The 15,200-nt window shown below is 52.7% G+C and overlaps 1 protein-coding gene across 1 annotated transcript in view; it reads left to right on the top strand.

Annotated features, from left to right (window-relative positions):
* POLR1A (RNA polymerase I subunit A) overlaps nucleotides 1-14,936 on the top strand; it is a 79,713-nt gene extending 64,777 nt beyond the window's left edge. Inside the window, exons 28-34 of the mRNA XM_007969992.3 lie at nucleotides 4,312-4,438; nucleotides 5,748-5,858; nucleotides 6,500-6,805; nucleotides 7,731-7,931; nucleotides 9,111-9,228; nucleotides 9,773-9,937; nucleotides 10,298-14,936. Of these exons, the coding sequence (XP_007968183.3) occupies nucleotides 4,312-4,438; nucleotides 5,748-5,858; nucleotides 6,500-6,805; nucleotides 7,731-7,931; nucleotides 9,111-9,228; nucleotides 9,773-9,937; nucleotides 10,298-10,398 (1,129 nt within the window). The 3' untranslated portion in view covers nucleotides 10,399-14,936. The remainder of the gene's footprint in view (nucleotides 1-4,311; nucleotides 4,439-5,747; nucleotides 5,859-6,499; nucleotides 6,806-7,730; nucleotides 7,932-9,110; nucleotides 9,229-9,772; nucleotides 9,938-10,297) is intronic.
* Nucleotides 14,937-15,200: the final 264 nt, after the last annotated feature.

Below are 15,200 nucleotides of genomic sequence, written 5' to 3'. Positions count from 1 at the left end.
AGGCCGCAGTGCTGAGTTCAGGGGAGCAGGAGGATGGGCTTTTGGGGGGACTGGGGCAAGCCCGGAAGAGGCCACGAAGCACTTTTGACTCACCAGCTAACCCTAGACGGCGAAGTGTGAACACAAACAGGCTGCATAGCCCAGCAGGTGACAGGCCAGTGAAGCAGGCTTGGGGGCCCCCGGCAGACTGAAGAGTATGGAACCTGTGTCAAGGGGCATCGGTTACCATGCAGGAATGGGGGTCAGGGGGCCAGATCTTTTGATTTTAAAAGAAAGAAAACAAGCTTCCCACCCCCTACGTTTTTTTTCTTTCTTGGGTCACTTGGTTACTTGCCTTTGCTTTTATATAATTGAGGTCTCCTGACTTTTAAACATCAGCAACTAATTCCTGTGTTTTTAAAAGCCCAGTAAGGCCCAGATGGATCTCATCTGTTGCAGGATCTGGCCATAGGCCACTGACCACTGTCTCTAATCTAGACCAGTTCTCGGGTCTTCTGGGAGCTGCTCAGATAGAGAAACAATGACAGAGCAGAAGCAGAAAGCTCCCTCCACAAACACATACTGAGCCATGCCCATTCGCCGTCAAGTCACAGGGACAGGCGTGGGCAACACAGTATGACTTTTCTGCCCTCAGCCCTCTGCCCTCTCACCTTATGGGGCCTGGCCTCGAGCCAGCCCTCTGTGCAGGTGGCATTTGGGATGGTGGGTCTTGGGGTGGACGAGCTTGGATGTGAACTCAATCCTTTGGACGGGGGTCACTGGCCGGGTGCTTCCTGCCCCAGTTCATGAGCCCTGGGTGAAGTTGTTGTTGGCTGGGCCTTGGGAGCAGCTGCGTTGGTGCCGGCCTGGGCTGAGAACGTTCCTTCTGTCGAGTGGTCCTCCGTGCTGTCTGGGCACTGGGCAGAGTGGCAGGGGAGTGCTGTGTGCACCCACTTGCCGGCTCCTTAATTAACAGCAAGGAACGTAACTACCAAGTGCGGGGGACATTTGTGCTGGCCTGGCAGCAGTTTTCTGAGAAATGGGAATTCAGATTTCATGGCCTCTTGAGAATAACCAAGGGTGGGCGGAGTTAGATGTTCTGTCCCAGTTCTGTTCACAGGAGGCCCAGGCCTGCCCAGCAGATAGGTTGGCATGAGGCCGGCGCCAGCCCGTCCTGGGGTCCTTTTTACTTAGATTACCTCATGGAATTGAAAATAGGAAATCACTTTTTAAGACTTCTTCCTGATGAGAGACTGCCCTGGCTTGTTCCCAGCCATGAAGTACTTTTTCACCTCCTCCCTGTGTTTTGCTTGTGTGCTTAAAAAGCCATGAATAATAAAGCCATGCGCGGTGGCTTTCGGTGGAGGTGGCCTCAAGGACTGAGCAGAATGGGGCGGAGGGGTTAGGCAGAGCTAAAAGATGGGGCCGTGGATGAGCTGGGTATGGTCTGGACTCCCTGTGTCAGGCCCCAGGCAGCAGAGCAGCTGCGTTCAGGCCTCTGGCCGCCCACAGGAAATGGGAGGAAGTGTGAGTGCACTTTCAAAAGAGCAGCCAACCCCCAAGAAGCTTTTTCTCCTTCCTTTCTCCCTTCCCTCCCCTTTCCTTCCTACCACCCTCCTTTTCTTTCTCTTTGCCCCCACCCTCCCTTCTCCCAGCTGTGGGGTCATGAGACTCTTGACAGAGCCTGGAGAAAAAAACAAGAGACCGATGGTTCCCTAGGTAGAGATATACAAGCATAGAAGGCCCCCCAGATCTCTGCACTGGCACCTGTCACGTTGACTGTTTGTGTAAATTGTCTGGCAGGTGGCCGGGGAGGTGAAGTGGGAAGAGCACTGAGCTAGAAGTTAGGGGCTGTAAGTTTTGGCCTCCGGTCCCTAGCCATGAAAAGACCGAGCTGCGGGTCTGTAATTGTAGCTTCTGTGAATCTGACTTTCCAAACAGCAGGTGGTGGAGCTGTTGCCAGGCGCATTCAGAAACCGCCAGGGGTCATGTGCTCTGTTTGTAATTATTTACGTGGGATGGGAGGCTTCTCTGCCCCTGCCCTTCCTGTTCCCTTTCGGTTGCTACATTCTGATGAGCAGCACAACCTTGAGAAGGCAGTCACTGTGGACTATTAGTTCCCCTGCTCTTGGCAAAATCACAGAAGGGCAAATTGCACCTCCAGGAAAACTGGCACACTGGTCGCATGCTTACCACTTACTCACCAGGCGTTCATTCTGCCTCCTCACCTCCTATGTTCTCCACAAGTCCTGGTCACCAAAAGAGGCAGGGAAGGCAGAAAGCATTCCCAACTGGGGAAATCAGGGAGGGCTTCTTGGAGGAGTTACAGCTGCTGAGACCCAGCCTTGAAGGATGGGTACAGCTTCAGTAGGTAGATATTGGCCAGGGAAGTTGCTGGCAGAGTGAGCAGCTCAAGCAAAGGCCCAAAGGGTGCACAGGGTGGAGAGAGCAGATGGGCAGTTAGAGTTGAGGCCGGATGTGAAATGCTGAGAGCAAAAGCATCAAAGCGTAACATTGCCACAAATTGAGACAGGCTTGGGCGCCCAGCTGTGGGAAGCAGCCCTGTGTGTGGCAGCAGCTGAGCCCCGCACCCCCACTCCGCCTCATTCCATCTCCTCCACTCTGCACAGTAGCCTCGGGCACGGAGTGAGAGTGATCCATGCTGCAGATGAGATCAAGGCCCTCCTCTCCAGTCTGTGGCAGGATGAGGACTTTCACCTGAACCTGTCCTTACAGAAACATGTCTCCCGCCCTCTCTTTCCAGTGGGATTGTATCTTTCTAAAGTCAAGCCCGGCCTCCTCTCATCTAGCCATCCTGTTCCTGTCCCCAGTGCCTGGTAAACAAGCTCTTGTCTGGATTAATGGATAAGGGGGCTTTTTTTCTGCCAAGGGCAAACCATGTACACCTTTAAAAAGTTCAAAAATAATATTGGGGTCCAGGTGCGGTGGCTCACGCCTGTAATCCCAGCACTTTGGGAGGCCGAGGCAAGGTGGATCACCTGAGTCAGGAGTTCAAGATCAACCTGGACAACATGGTGAAATCCCGTCTCTACTAAAAATAGAAAAATTAGCCGGGCGTGGTGGTGCCTGCCTGTAATCCCAGCTACTCAGGAGGCTGAGGCATGAGAATCATTTGAACCCGGGAGATGGAGGTTGCAGTGAGCCGAGATCGCGCCAGTGCATTCCAGCCCTGGGGGATAGAGGGAGACTCCATCTCAAAAAAAAAAACCAAACAAACAAATAATAATAATAATATTGGTTAAGATGAGTGGCATTCTTTTGTTTTTAATGAGCAAAATAGTATACATTTGACCTGCCTTCTTTTCAAATGAAGACTCTAAGCTCCCTGAGGGCCTGGAGCCTGTCTTTTCCTCCTTGCTTTGCCGCCAGGGCTGGCACATGCTGGGCACAGTATAGGCACTCAGAGAAAATGGGATGGTTGGCTGCATGCGTGAGGACCTGATTCTCACAGTCACAAGCAGCCCTTTTTGGTGTGCTATTCTGGCCTGTTGGAAAAGACGGGCAAGGGGTTACATGAGGAAAGAAGTGGTATGGAGGGGACAGGATGGATCCTAAGAGGCCCTAAAAATAGATGGCTCCAGAGGAAGGGGCAGGGGGCCAGGTTCTGAGCTTCAGGTTGGTTATCTTTTAAATTGGTGTGGTTCTAACTTGTTGACACAATTCATTGCCACAAGCTAAGTTATCCCTGCCCTTCGAAATTCGGATGAGCCCTTCCGAAGTCGTCATCGTTTCATCACATTGCTGGGGCTCCCACACCAAGGAGATGGGAGTTCTCTGGCCGGAGCAACACCACCTTCTGGAGATGCTGCAGGTGGTGGGCAGGGGAAGGTCCTAGTCCTGGGTGGGGTTCCCCTCTCCTACAGTAGACTCTGCCTTCCTTGTTAGAGGACGACCACAGCAGCACCTACAACTGTCCTTCACCAAGCACCCACTCTGCCAGGCCCTGCGAGAGGAATCAGACATAGGGTTGTTTCTCATCGTTAGCAAAGAAGATTGCAGAATATGTAGTAATTACCATATTTTCTAGACAAGGGGCTTAAAGCTGAGGAAGGTGCCTGTCGTACTCATACCCCGGGAGTGGCAGTGCACATATTGAGACCAGGCCTATCGGACTGTGGAACCGGTGTTCCTGACACGCCAGAGATGGTTCCAAAACAGTGGGTAGGGAAAAGTGAGTGGCTAGGAGAGGCTGGGCCTCCATCTCATGCACTAATCCCCTGTGGGAATCCCTCAGCGTGCTATCCCCGCAATGAGGGCAGGGCTGGACATGCTGGTACTGCACAGGGCTTTGTGGCTTTCTTCTCATTTTAGATTCTTTAAACTTCTGATGGAATCCATCAAAAAGAAGAATAATAAAGCATCAGCCTTCAGGAATGTAAATACTCGAAGAGCTACGCAGCGGGATCTGGACAACGCTGGGGAGTCAGGGAGGAGTCGGGTGAGTGAGTCTCTGGGGATCTCTAGGGTCGCACAGGGAGAGCCCCCAGACTGGGCAGGCACTGTGCTTGTTCTCTGTGCTCCTCCAGCCCTGTCCTGGTGCTGGCCCATCTCCTACCTATCTCAGCTTTTGCCTGCTGTTCTGAGAGAGCCCAGAAGCAGCATTCACTTCTTAGCCTGATGGGCCAGGCAGGTGAGGCTGCCAGGCAGCATGGTGTAGCCAGCCCCGGGGCGGGCCTCTGCATCATCCTCTGCTCTCTAAGACCCCGCCATAAGTGGTCTTCATCCTGAGGAGGGACTCAAGGTCATGGTGTGCACTGAGCCTTTGAAAGTTCTTCTTCTGGTTTCCCCTGGCTCTGCCTTTGACTTGCCTGGGCAAGATGAACTGAGGCCCACCAGGGCACTGGCAGGGACCAGAGAGGTATCTGGAAGCAGGGAAGTTGGGCTGCAGTGATAAAAAGGGGAAGAAGAGGGAAAAACCAGTAGGAGCAAAATAGTCCAGGAATAACTAATCAGACATCTGCCAGGAGACCCAGGAGCAGACCAGACCTGAGGGTGGTGTGGGAGCAGGTCCCTGGGTGCCATCTGAGCCAGCAGCGAGCCTGCTCGGGTTGGGGATGACGTGGACTGGGACTGCCCCCAACCAGCTCTGTGGTCTCGGTTGTCTCCTCGCCCCTAAAATGAGGGGCTGGCCTACACCAGGGAAAATGCTAGGTCTCTCCTGTTTGGTGAATTCACCTGCTAGCTCGCTCAAGCACAAGTGGGCATGGACTATCTTTAGAATGCTGCCTGGTTAATTCTTAATTTACCCAGAAGGAAAGTATAAAAAACTAGGAGCCAAGTTCAGGAGGAGAAAGGAAGAGATATTCAGTATTCCACAAGATAACCCTTCCTCCTCATCCCCACCTACAACTGGGTAGATCAGAAATATTTGGAACAATATTTTACACCATCTTCTTCTAAGAAAGCAAGTCCTCGCACTTTTTTTTTTAATTTTTAGGCATGAAATTTTGCAAGTAAGTAGTGCATGTAAAGATGAAGACTGAAGGGAAGGAGGCCTGGGATCTGGGGCTGGACAGAGTAGATGCCGGTGGACGAGTTGGGTTGAGTGGCAGTGGATGGGGGGTGGTGGCTGGATGGGGGAAGGGGTTAGAAGAGTGGGGCATGGATGGATGGATGGATAGATGGATGGATGGATGGATGGATGGATGGATGGATGGATGGATGGATGGGTTGGTGGGTGGATGGATGGATTCACTGAGCACTAGATATTGGAGTTAATCTTTTTCTTCCTTGCCCACAAACCACAGGGAGAGCAGGAGGGCGATGAGGAAGAAGAGGGGCACATTGTGGATGCTGAAGCTGAGGAGGGGGACGCCGATGCCTCTGATGCTAAACGCAAGGAGAAGCAGGAGGAGGAGGTGAAAGACCCTGTGTGGGGTGAAGGGGCTGTGGTCCCGGCCCCCTTCCCTGTTAACCTGGAGGGATTATCTCCCGGCACCCAGGCCACACCTCTGTGTCATGCCATGAACCCACAAGGAACCCTGAAGCTGCACCTGCCTGCCCAGCACACCTCTCTCTTGAGAAGATGGGGTTCATAGGGTGGGAATTTGGCACAGGTCCATTCCAGGACTGCTATTTAGATCTGGCCATCCCTGGACTTGAATCAGACTCAAGGACCCAGACAGGCTTCTGGCGAGAAAAAGTCAGGCTGCCTCTGGTTTTTACGATGAAAATACACCTCTCTCTCCTCCCGTAAACCAGTCCCCTGCTGTCATTATGGCTGAGGGAACTTACTGGTGAGTGGGTGCACCAGCGAGGGCCAAGCGAGGGTGAGCTCCACCTCTGTGGGGGGCTCAGTGGGACAGAGAGGTGGCATTCTCAAGGCAAAAGGAAGAAGAAAGACCAACCAGGCCGTAGCAGAGGAGCCGGGAGTATGGAGTAGGTGGGGCCTAGGTAGCCCAGGCCAGCCAAGGCTTTGCAGGGATCTTTGTTCCACAGGCAGAGTCCAGGTAGATGGTGGGGCCCGAGGTGACACAGCCTGTGCTCCCTTTTCTACCAGGTTGATTATGAGAGTGAGGAAGAGGAGGAGAGGGAGGGCGAGGAGAACGACGATGAAGACACGCAGGAGGAACAAAATCCCCACAGGGAAGGTGCTCGAGAGACCCAAGAGCGAGACGAAGAGGTGGGCTCGGGCGCCGAGGAGGACCCGGCCCTTCCCACCCTCCTGACTCAGCCCCGGAAACCCACCCATAGCCAGGAGCCCCAGGGGCCCGAGGCCATGGAGCGCCGGGTCCAGGCTGTGCGTGAGATCCACTCGTTCATAGATGACTACCAGTACGACACTGAGGAGAGTCTGTGGTGCCAGGTCAGTGTGGCTGTGCAGGCCAGGGCTTGGGTGGTTGGTCCAGCTGGCCAAGTGCCTGTGTGGAAGGGGCCTGCTGAGCTCCCCTGCACAGCTGGGCAGGGGACAGCCAGCACTCCCCATGGCCTCCCACTCAGAGCACACCCAGGCCTCCTGTTTGGGGGCTGTGAGAGTCATTTGTTCTTTTTAATCCCAGATCCCTTTAGGAATCTGGTGATGGCTATAAACCCCTTTGCCCCAAAAAAGGGCCCACACGTGTCATTTTCAAACCCCTAGTAAGCCAGTTCTCCAGATCTTTCAAGACACAACGGACTGATCTACCAGGCCCTTTAGGTACCCCACCTCCTTTCATCTTCTCTACAACAGACATGTTAACATGGACCACACATGTTATAGAGACACTGTTCATGCCCTCAGGCAGGGACACTTCAGTTCCCCCCACACACAGCCCCTGCCACCATCTTTTTAGGGATTTCATGCTTCCCTTAAAGCCTGGATGGTCTGGATGCCTAGACATGTGCACACATTTAATGCTTTGTCTTTCCTTTGATCCAGTTCAGTGGTTCCCAAGTGATGGGGTAATAACAAGAATCACTGATGGGATTGCACGCGTGAAACAACATGTACCGTGCTTTGTGGTCTTTAAGGACATTAAGGGCAGTGCTGAGTGGATGTGAATCTCAGCGTTGTCACCGACAGCTGTGAAAACAACCCCACTGTTTCTCCCTTGAATCTGGGGGACTGGAGATGGCTGACCTGTGCGCAGTTGAGCCATCTTCAGTGTTCAGACTACCTGCCGGCTTGTCCAGCAGGATCTCCTCCCCACAGCCAGGGAGTTCCTGAAAAGGCTTGGAAGGAGTCTCGCCCCAGTCCTCTTTGTGGGGACTGGTGTGGCTGTCTCCCTACCCAGTTCTCCCTCATTTTTCAGGTGACCGTGAAGCTCCCTCTGATGAAGATCAACTTTGACATGGGCTCCCTGGTAGTATCTTTGGCCCATGGTGCCGTCATCTACGCGACCAAGGGCATCACTCGGTGCCTCCTGAATGAAACAACCAACAATAAGAACGAGAAGGAGCTTGTGCTAAACACAGAAGGAATCAATCTCCCAGAGCTGTTCAAATATGCAGAAGTAAGCATCCCCCCCGACAGGCTGTCTGCTGGCCTGGGACAAAGCAGTAGCCCTCACCCCACATTGTCTCTGGACCCGGCCGCTGGGACGCTCGCTCCAGCCAATTTACTCTGGCCCTTCCTGAGCCGTTCATGCTTCCAGGCCACATTCCGCAAACCAAGTGTGTGTGCCCTCATCCGCCTCCCGGGGATTCCCGGGCATGTTAGCCTCATTCAGGCCCCCAGTAAAGCGCCCTGCTGAACTTATCCCACCCAGAGTCGCCTGGGCTAATTTGAGTAGTTTTTTCCTTGAAATTAAGACCCTCCCGAAGTGGGGTTGTAAGAAATCCTTGCTGCATCGCCTGCCTAGATGCTGCTTGCTTTATCTGGTAAAGGGGGTCCCAGGGGTAGAGGTGCCCTGGCATTCCTGTCCCACCTACTCACCACCTCATCTGTTCTTTCCTCTGAGCTGTGTCTCCAAGTTCTCCCACTTCGCTGACTCTCCCAGAACCTTCTCGGTTTCCCCCACAGAACACTGAGGAACTGGGGCCCTCTAGCCTAACCCCCCCACAAGTCTACAGTAGGCTGGCAAAGATCCCCCTGCCACGTACACTTCTGCCTCCACCAATGACCACCCTGCAAAGTCTCCTGCTCCCCTGAACCCTTTTACCAAACGCTTACGAGAGGATGAGCAGGGAGGATTGGCACCTGCCGAGAGTGCAGGGTGAGAGGCTTCTCCAAGACAGCTCAGCCGCAGCCTTGGCCGCTTGGTGAGGCCCAGCAGATGCCTGTGTGGCTGACCGCACGTGCACTCCATGCACCCTGGAGGGTGTGTCATGTGTCGCTGCTGGGGGATCTTTCCTCGCTTCCCAAGGGAAGCCTTAATCCTAGTAAATAGGTCTGTCAGTTTAAAAATAAGAAGAAAAAATCCATTTCTTCCTATTGAATCTAAAGCGTGTCTGAAGTTATCCCTGGATTCTTGTAATGACAATACAGACCTTGGGCCCCGGCCAGCAAGCCGTCAGCAGCTCTGCCTAGCCATTTCCTTCTGCTAATCCTGGGCCACCTCTTGACCACTTTGTCATCAGCTGTACCAAGCTGCCAGACACAAGGAGAGAGAGAGCGGCCATGGGGAGATATGCAGGCAGAAGGGAGCAGAAGGCCAGGCCCTCTAAATAAATCCCTTCCTTCCTCTCTCCAGGTCCTGGATCTGCGCCGCCTCTACTCCAATGACATCCATGCCATGGCCAACACGTATGGCATCGAGGCCGCACTGCGGGTGATCGAGAAGGAGATCAAGGATGTGTTTGCCGTGTATGGTAAGAGGAGCTTGCAGATAATACCCTGAGGTCTGGGTGCCAGTCAGCACAGCAGAAGGCTGAGGGCAGGAGGGCCAGGACCATGTCAGCCCAGCACCCAGTCAGTCCAGCACCAAGGCAAACACTGCAGCACGGGTGCAGTGAGTGCACCTGTAGGAGACTGCAGATCTGTGAAGAGGTGACATCTCCCATCATTGGGGCCGCTTCAGTGCTGTCTCATCTGCTGGTTCCTTAGAGGAAGCTCCTGATTGGTGACTTGGCCCCATCCTGCCTTTGGAGTTTCAGTTCCCGAGTGAAAACAGTGCGGTTAGATCCTCATTTCCTGTGCTGCTGGAGGGAAGCGGGAAGCAGGATGCAGGGGTCAGGGAAAGATGCCCCAGACCATGGGGAAGGGTTAAGTAGCATGAGCAGGTGGCGGAGCTGCAGGGGAGTCTGAGTCTAACTCCTGAGCCATGTGCTGATGTGGAGGCAGCCTGGCTTGTGTCTGCTGACTGTTCCCATGGTCACTGCTTAATCCCTTCTGATTTTACCTCCCGTGTGACAGGCATTGCGGTCGACCCTCGCCATCTCTCCCTGGTTGCTGATTATATGTGCTTTGAGGGTGTTTACAAACCACTGAATCGCTTTGGGATCCGGTCAAACTCTTCCCCACTACAGCAGATGACGTTTGAAACCAGCTTCCAGTTTCTGAAGCAAGCCACCATGCTGGGTTAGTGTGTGGGCAGGAACCCTGGCCTCCCCTCTCCTGACCACCCTGGGCACACTGGCCTGCCCATGGGCATCTTTCCATGGTTCCTTCCGCACCAGTGGGATCTTGGGATCTGAGGGGAGCAGGGGCAGCTGGAGGGGGCTGAATAGCAGAACAACAGCTGCCTCTACGCTTTGAAGGAACAGGAAGAGGGCCTTCCCCTCTCAAGTGCTAGAGCGCGGTTGCTTCGTGATCCCATCAGCTTCAGAGACTCAGGACCCACCTGAGTCTTGAGGCTTCAGTGTTTAGCCCCACAGTCCCCTCCCAGCATTCCCAACTTCCACCTCAACACCCTGACACGTGCTCTTGTGTCTCTGCCAGGATCCCACGATGAGCTGAGGTCTCCTTCTGCCTGCCTTGTGGTGGGGAAGGTCGTCAAGGGCGGGACAGGTCTGTTCGAGCTCAAGCAGCCACTGAGATAGTGGCACCATCTGCCCAGCTCCAAGGACCCTCAGTGAGGGTGTGGCCCGGCCCGCCTTCTGCATGAGAGGACCAGGAGACTGGAGTCCAGGGCAGTTCCAAGTGACAGTACAGAGCACAGCAGCGACCTTGGGCCTGAAAACAATGGGCCTCTGAGCTGGGCCAGTTTCACCTGGAAAGTGACAGAGTTGCTCATCCTTGCCCCTCCCTGTCTCTGCATTTGTATCAAGGTTTACCAAGTCTTCTGAGTCCCCCCGAGATGGCTGGGGCCTCACCTGTGCTACAGGAGGCGTCTGTGGCATAAGCCCTAAGGAGAAGCTCTGATTCACTGAGAAGACCAAGGGGAAGCAATGCTTTGCGCTGGGGACCCCAGGCATCTCCAGAGTAGGGAAGCAGGGTTCTTTTGCTGTGAGTGTCCAGGGACAACAGACAAGATTCCCGGGGGCTCCCAATGAGCAGGAACATGGAGCCTGCTGCCCAAGGCCTGCTCCTTCCGGCTGCTCCAGCCCCTGGGGGTAGAGTCCACAAAGAGTCCCCATCAAGACTTCTTCCCTGAGTCAAGTACAGGGTAGCACAGTCCTCCACCCACCCAACCTCTCTGCCTGGCCAGGGTGGCAAGGTGTCTTTCTAGACCACATCAGCCCCAAGGCTGGGGGCAGTCGCTCCAGGGCCGCAGCAGTTCACTCCCACACGTAGAACCCAGGTCACTGCTGGGGTGATTGAACAGGTTGCCTGACTTTTCTCTGCTGTCAGTTTGGTGTGGAGGCCTATGTTCTGCCCCATATGCCCCATAGGCCCTGCTTATGGGAAGGAACACAGGCCTCCACCCAGAGGACTGTGCCACCCTGTACTTGGTCCACATTCTGTCTCCCTCTAGCACCAGCAACACATTTCCCTGGCATGGACAGAAAAGACAGAGGGGACTTGTGCAAAGGCTTTGTAAAACCAGAGGCTGCTATTTTTGTCTACTGTTATTTCAGCTCAGGGTGGGTAATAAACATCATTGGAACTAGCTATTAGGAAAGAAAAAAACTTGGGTTTTTTTAAAACAATTTTTTCCCTTGGTTTGCAGTTTCTGCATTTGGATTTGAGAACTCAGGACAGGGATTTTCTTGGTACAGTCAGATCTTGGGTCCCTCTTCCTGTTCGTTCTTGTGTGAGGCCTTAGCGGGAAGAGCTCAGCCTCTGCCACCTCCTGCACCTCTGCCCCTGGCCTGCCTCTGCAGTGACCCCCTTCCAGAGCTAGCTGCTGGCCCTGTGGCCAGGAGAATCACAGGGCAGAAGCCTTTATGCAGAAGCTGTGCTCGCCTTGGTCTGGGGTGGGGAGGCTGCTGCTGTGACCTCGAGGGTAGGGTTGGGGATCAAGGGAGGCCTTGTCAAGGGAGAGTGACCATGTTGCTCCCTACAGACACACAATAGGACCCAGCCTGCACCTCCTACGCCTACACTGGGGAAAACCCAACAGAAATCAGTACATCCTAACAGGGTCTGCAAGGTTCACCAAGGCACGGCACAGAGGAATATGACAGTTTCGAGACAGGCAGGAAGGGCCCAGCCTGCAGGGTAAGGCATTCATTCTTTGAGTTAAAGGGCATATTCACTTGATGATTTCTACACACACTAGAATTATGAGAGATTGTCCTTAAAGGAGATCACAAAGTAACCTGGTGACTGTGACACATGGTGAATGGATAAGTATTTGGTTCTGTGGGTTCTATCTCTCCCAGGCACTGAGGGCACAGAGGCGAAGGAGCAAGCCCTGCATATTGGCAGGGCTGTGACCATCACACTTGGATCAGACCCCCGACCTGTGTTGGGATATGAGGGATGCCCTCCTGCCCCACCCATCCACATGGTTCCTGGGCAGCTCTGTTTTATTCCTGTTTGTTTCCTGATGGATGCGTATTAAGACAGCATGTCTGGTTTTTAAACAGACATTTGGGAGCTTGCACATCCTGATGAGCGAGGACTCTCACTGTGGTCGCCTTAGGGGATTACACGCTCACTTTCGTGGTTCTCTATGCTCAGAAGCCTCTGAGAGTGGCCTTGGCAGTTTAAAGGTGGCAGAGGCTTTGGAGTCTTCTCAGCACTGAAAGTGCCCGTTGAGGATGCATTTGAGTTTTGGAAAGTAGGCCCAAGTCAAATCTGATGGATGGATTCAAGAACATGGATTAAGCTGCATTGTCATTTTTAATCAAAATGTAATGGAGATTGATCATCTGGTGGGGTTCACAAACTTTTCATGAGAGCTGTGAGTTCTTTTTTGAGACGGTCTTTTGCTCTTGTCACCCAGGCTGAGTGCAATGACACGATCTCGACTCCACTGCAACTTCCACCTCCCGGGTTCAAGCAGTTCTCCTGCCTCAGCCTCCCGATTAGCTGGGATTACAGGCATGCACCACCACGCCTGGCTAATTTTTGTATTTTTGTTAGAGATGGGGTTTCACCATGTTGGCCAGGCTGGTCTCGAACTCCTAATCTCAGGTGATCTGCCCGCCTCAGCCTCTCAAAGTGCTGGGATTACAGGCCTGAGCCACTGTGCCCGGCTGGAGCTATGAGTTCTTTCAGAATCCTGAGATGCCATTAGCTAGCCACTGTTTGGCCATCCTCACGTTGCCCTTTGGGGTGATATCCATACCTACTTGCTTGCTTCTAACAGTTTTTTTATTTGTTTTGTAGAGACAGGGGTTTTGGTTTATTGCTCAGGCTAGTTTCAAACTCCTGGGCTCAAGCGGTCCTCGCACTGTGGCCTCCCAAAGTGTTGGGTGGTATGAGCTATCGTGCCTGGCCGGTTAATTTTTTTTAGTGTCTCTTTTCTGGGTTCTCACCAGAAACGCTGTCAGCATTCCCACAGATATTCCTGTGAGTCTTTGAAACATTTTCTATCCTGCATTGAGTAAGAATAAAACCGAGGAATGGATGAAGCACCTTGTCTCATCCCCAGTCTGGAACTTGAACCTTCCTTTCTCTCCACTTCGCCCTACCCCAAATAATATGTACAAATGTCTGTACCCACTGAGCACGAACTCCCCATTCCTTTCACTGCCCCAGCCCCTGGCAACTGCTGTTCTACGTTCTGTCTCTGTGAACTTGACTTCTCTAGGTCCCTCATACACGTGGAAAAGTACAGCATGTCTTTTTGTGACTGGCTTATTTTGCTTAGCATAATGTCCTCAAGGTTTATCCGTGCTGTAGCGTGTGTCAGAATTGCCTTCTTGCTTGAGGCTGCTGATGCCTCATCATGTGTATATACCATATTTTGTTCAATCACTCATCTGTTGGTGGACACTTGGGTTGCCTCCACCTCTTGGCTGTTGCAAATGATACTGTGAACATGGATATACAGATATCTGAGACCAGGACGGACGTTCACACCTGTAATCCCAGCATGTTGGGAGGCCGAGGCAGGTGGATCATCTGAGGTCAGGAGTTTGAGACCACCCTGGCCAACATGACAAAACCCCATCTCTACTAAAAATACAAAAATTAGCTGGGTGTGGTGGCGCGTGCCTATAATCCCAGCTACTGGGGAGGCTGAGACAGAAGAATCGCTTGAACTCAGGAGGTGGACGTTGCAGTGAGCCGAGATTGCTCCACTGCACTCCAGCCTGGGTGACAGAGAGAGACTCTGTCTCAAAAAAAAAAAAAAAAAAAAAAAAAGTCTCAGACCCTGCTTTCCTTTGAATATATACCTAGAAGTGGAATTGCTGGATCACATGGTAATTCTTTAATTTTTCTGGGGGAACTGCCGTCACATTTTCCACAGCAGCTACACCATTTTATGTTCCCACCAACGGTGTACAACAATTTCAATTTCTCCACATCCTTGTCCTTGGTATAGTAGCCACCCTAATGCATGTGAGGTGCCGTCTCGTGGTTTGGTATGGACTGTGTTTCAATCAGATGTTGGGAGCCTAAAGTGTTCTGCACCTGTGGAGAGTTAGGAATCATGTAAGGAGTGTCTGTTGCTTGCCAGTCTTAAAGTTTTTATTTTGCACTTGAAATTATAGGGGCTATAGGAGTCCAGACTGCTCTTGAAATAGGACAGACTGGTCCTTAAAGGCTGGTTTTGTTGAGTCTTTCATCGTTGAGTGATACCACCTCTGCAGATGGCTCAGTGGGGCAGCCCCTTACCACAGCCTGCCCTTGAGGTGGTGTAGTTTAGACAGGTCACAGAGTTGCTGGGCCTACCGCAGGTCTCCTGACCCTGGTGCAGTTTCTCTTCAATCACAACCACCAAAATAGTCAAAAATTCCAAAGTTCCTACACCATCAACCTCCACCCCACTTCTGTCCAGAGTCCACTTAGAGGCTCTCAGTTTTATACCTTGGAAACACTTAGGGAGCTTTTTAAAAAGATTTGATTCTGTATTTTTAGTAGAGACAGGGTTTCATCCGGCTACTCAGGAGGCTGAGGCAGGAGAATCGCTTGAACTGGGGAGGTGGAGGTTGCAGTGACCCAAGATTGCACCACTCCAGCCTGGGTGACAGAGTGAGACTCCGTCTCAGAAAAAAAAAAAAAAAAGATTGATTCTGGCCAGGCACAGTGGCTTATACTTACAATCCCAGCACTTTAAGAGACCCAGGCAGGAGGATCACTTGAGCTTAGGAGTTTCAGACTAGCCTGGGCAACATAGTGAGACCCCGTATCTAGAAAAGTTAGCCAGGTGTTGTGACGTGTGCCTGTGGTCCCAGCTACTCAGGAGGCTGAGGTAAGAGGAACAAGTGAGCCCAGGAGTTCAAGGCCGCAATGAGCTATGATCGTACCACTGCACTCCAGCCCGGGTGACAAGAGTGAGACCCTG

The sequence above is a fragment of the Chlorocebus sabaeus genome, chromosome 14 (assembly GCF_047675955.1).
Source record: "Chlorocebus sabaeus isolate Y175 chromosome 14, mChlSab1.0.hap1, whole genome shotgun sequence".
In the NCBI taxonomy this organism is placed as follows: domain Eukaryota; kingdom Metazoa; phylum Chordata; class Mammalia; order Primates; family Cercopithecidae; genus Chlorocebus; species Chlorocebus sabaeus.
This window is presented reverse-complemented; position numbering and strand designations above follow the sequence as displayed.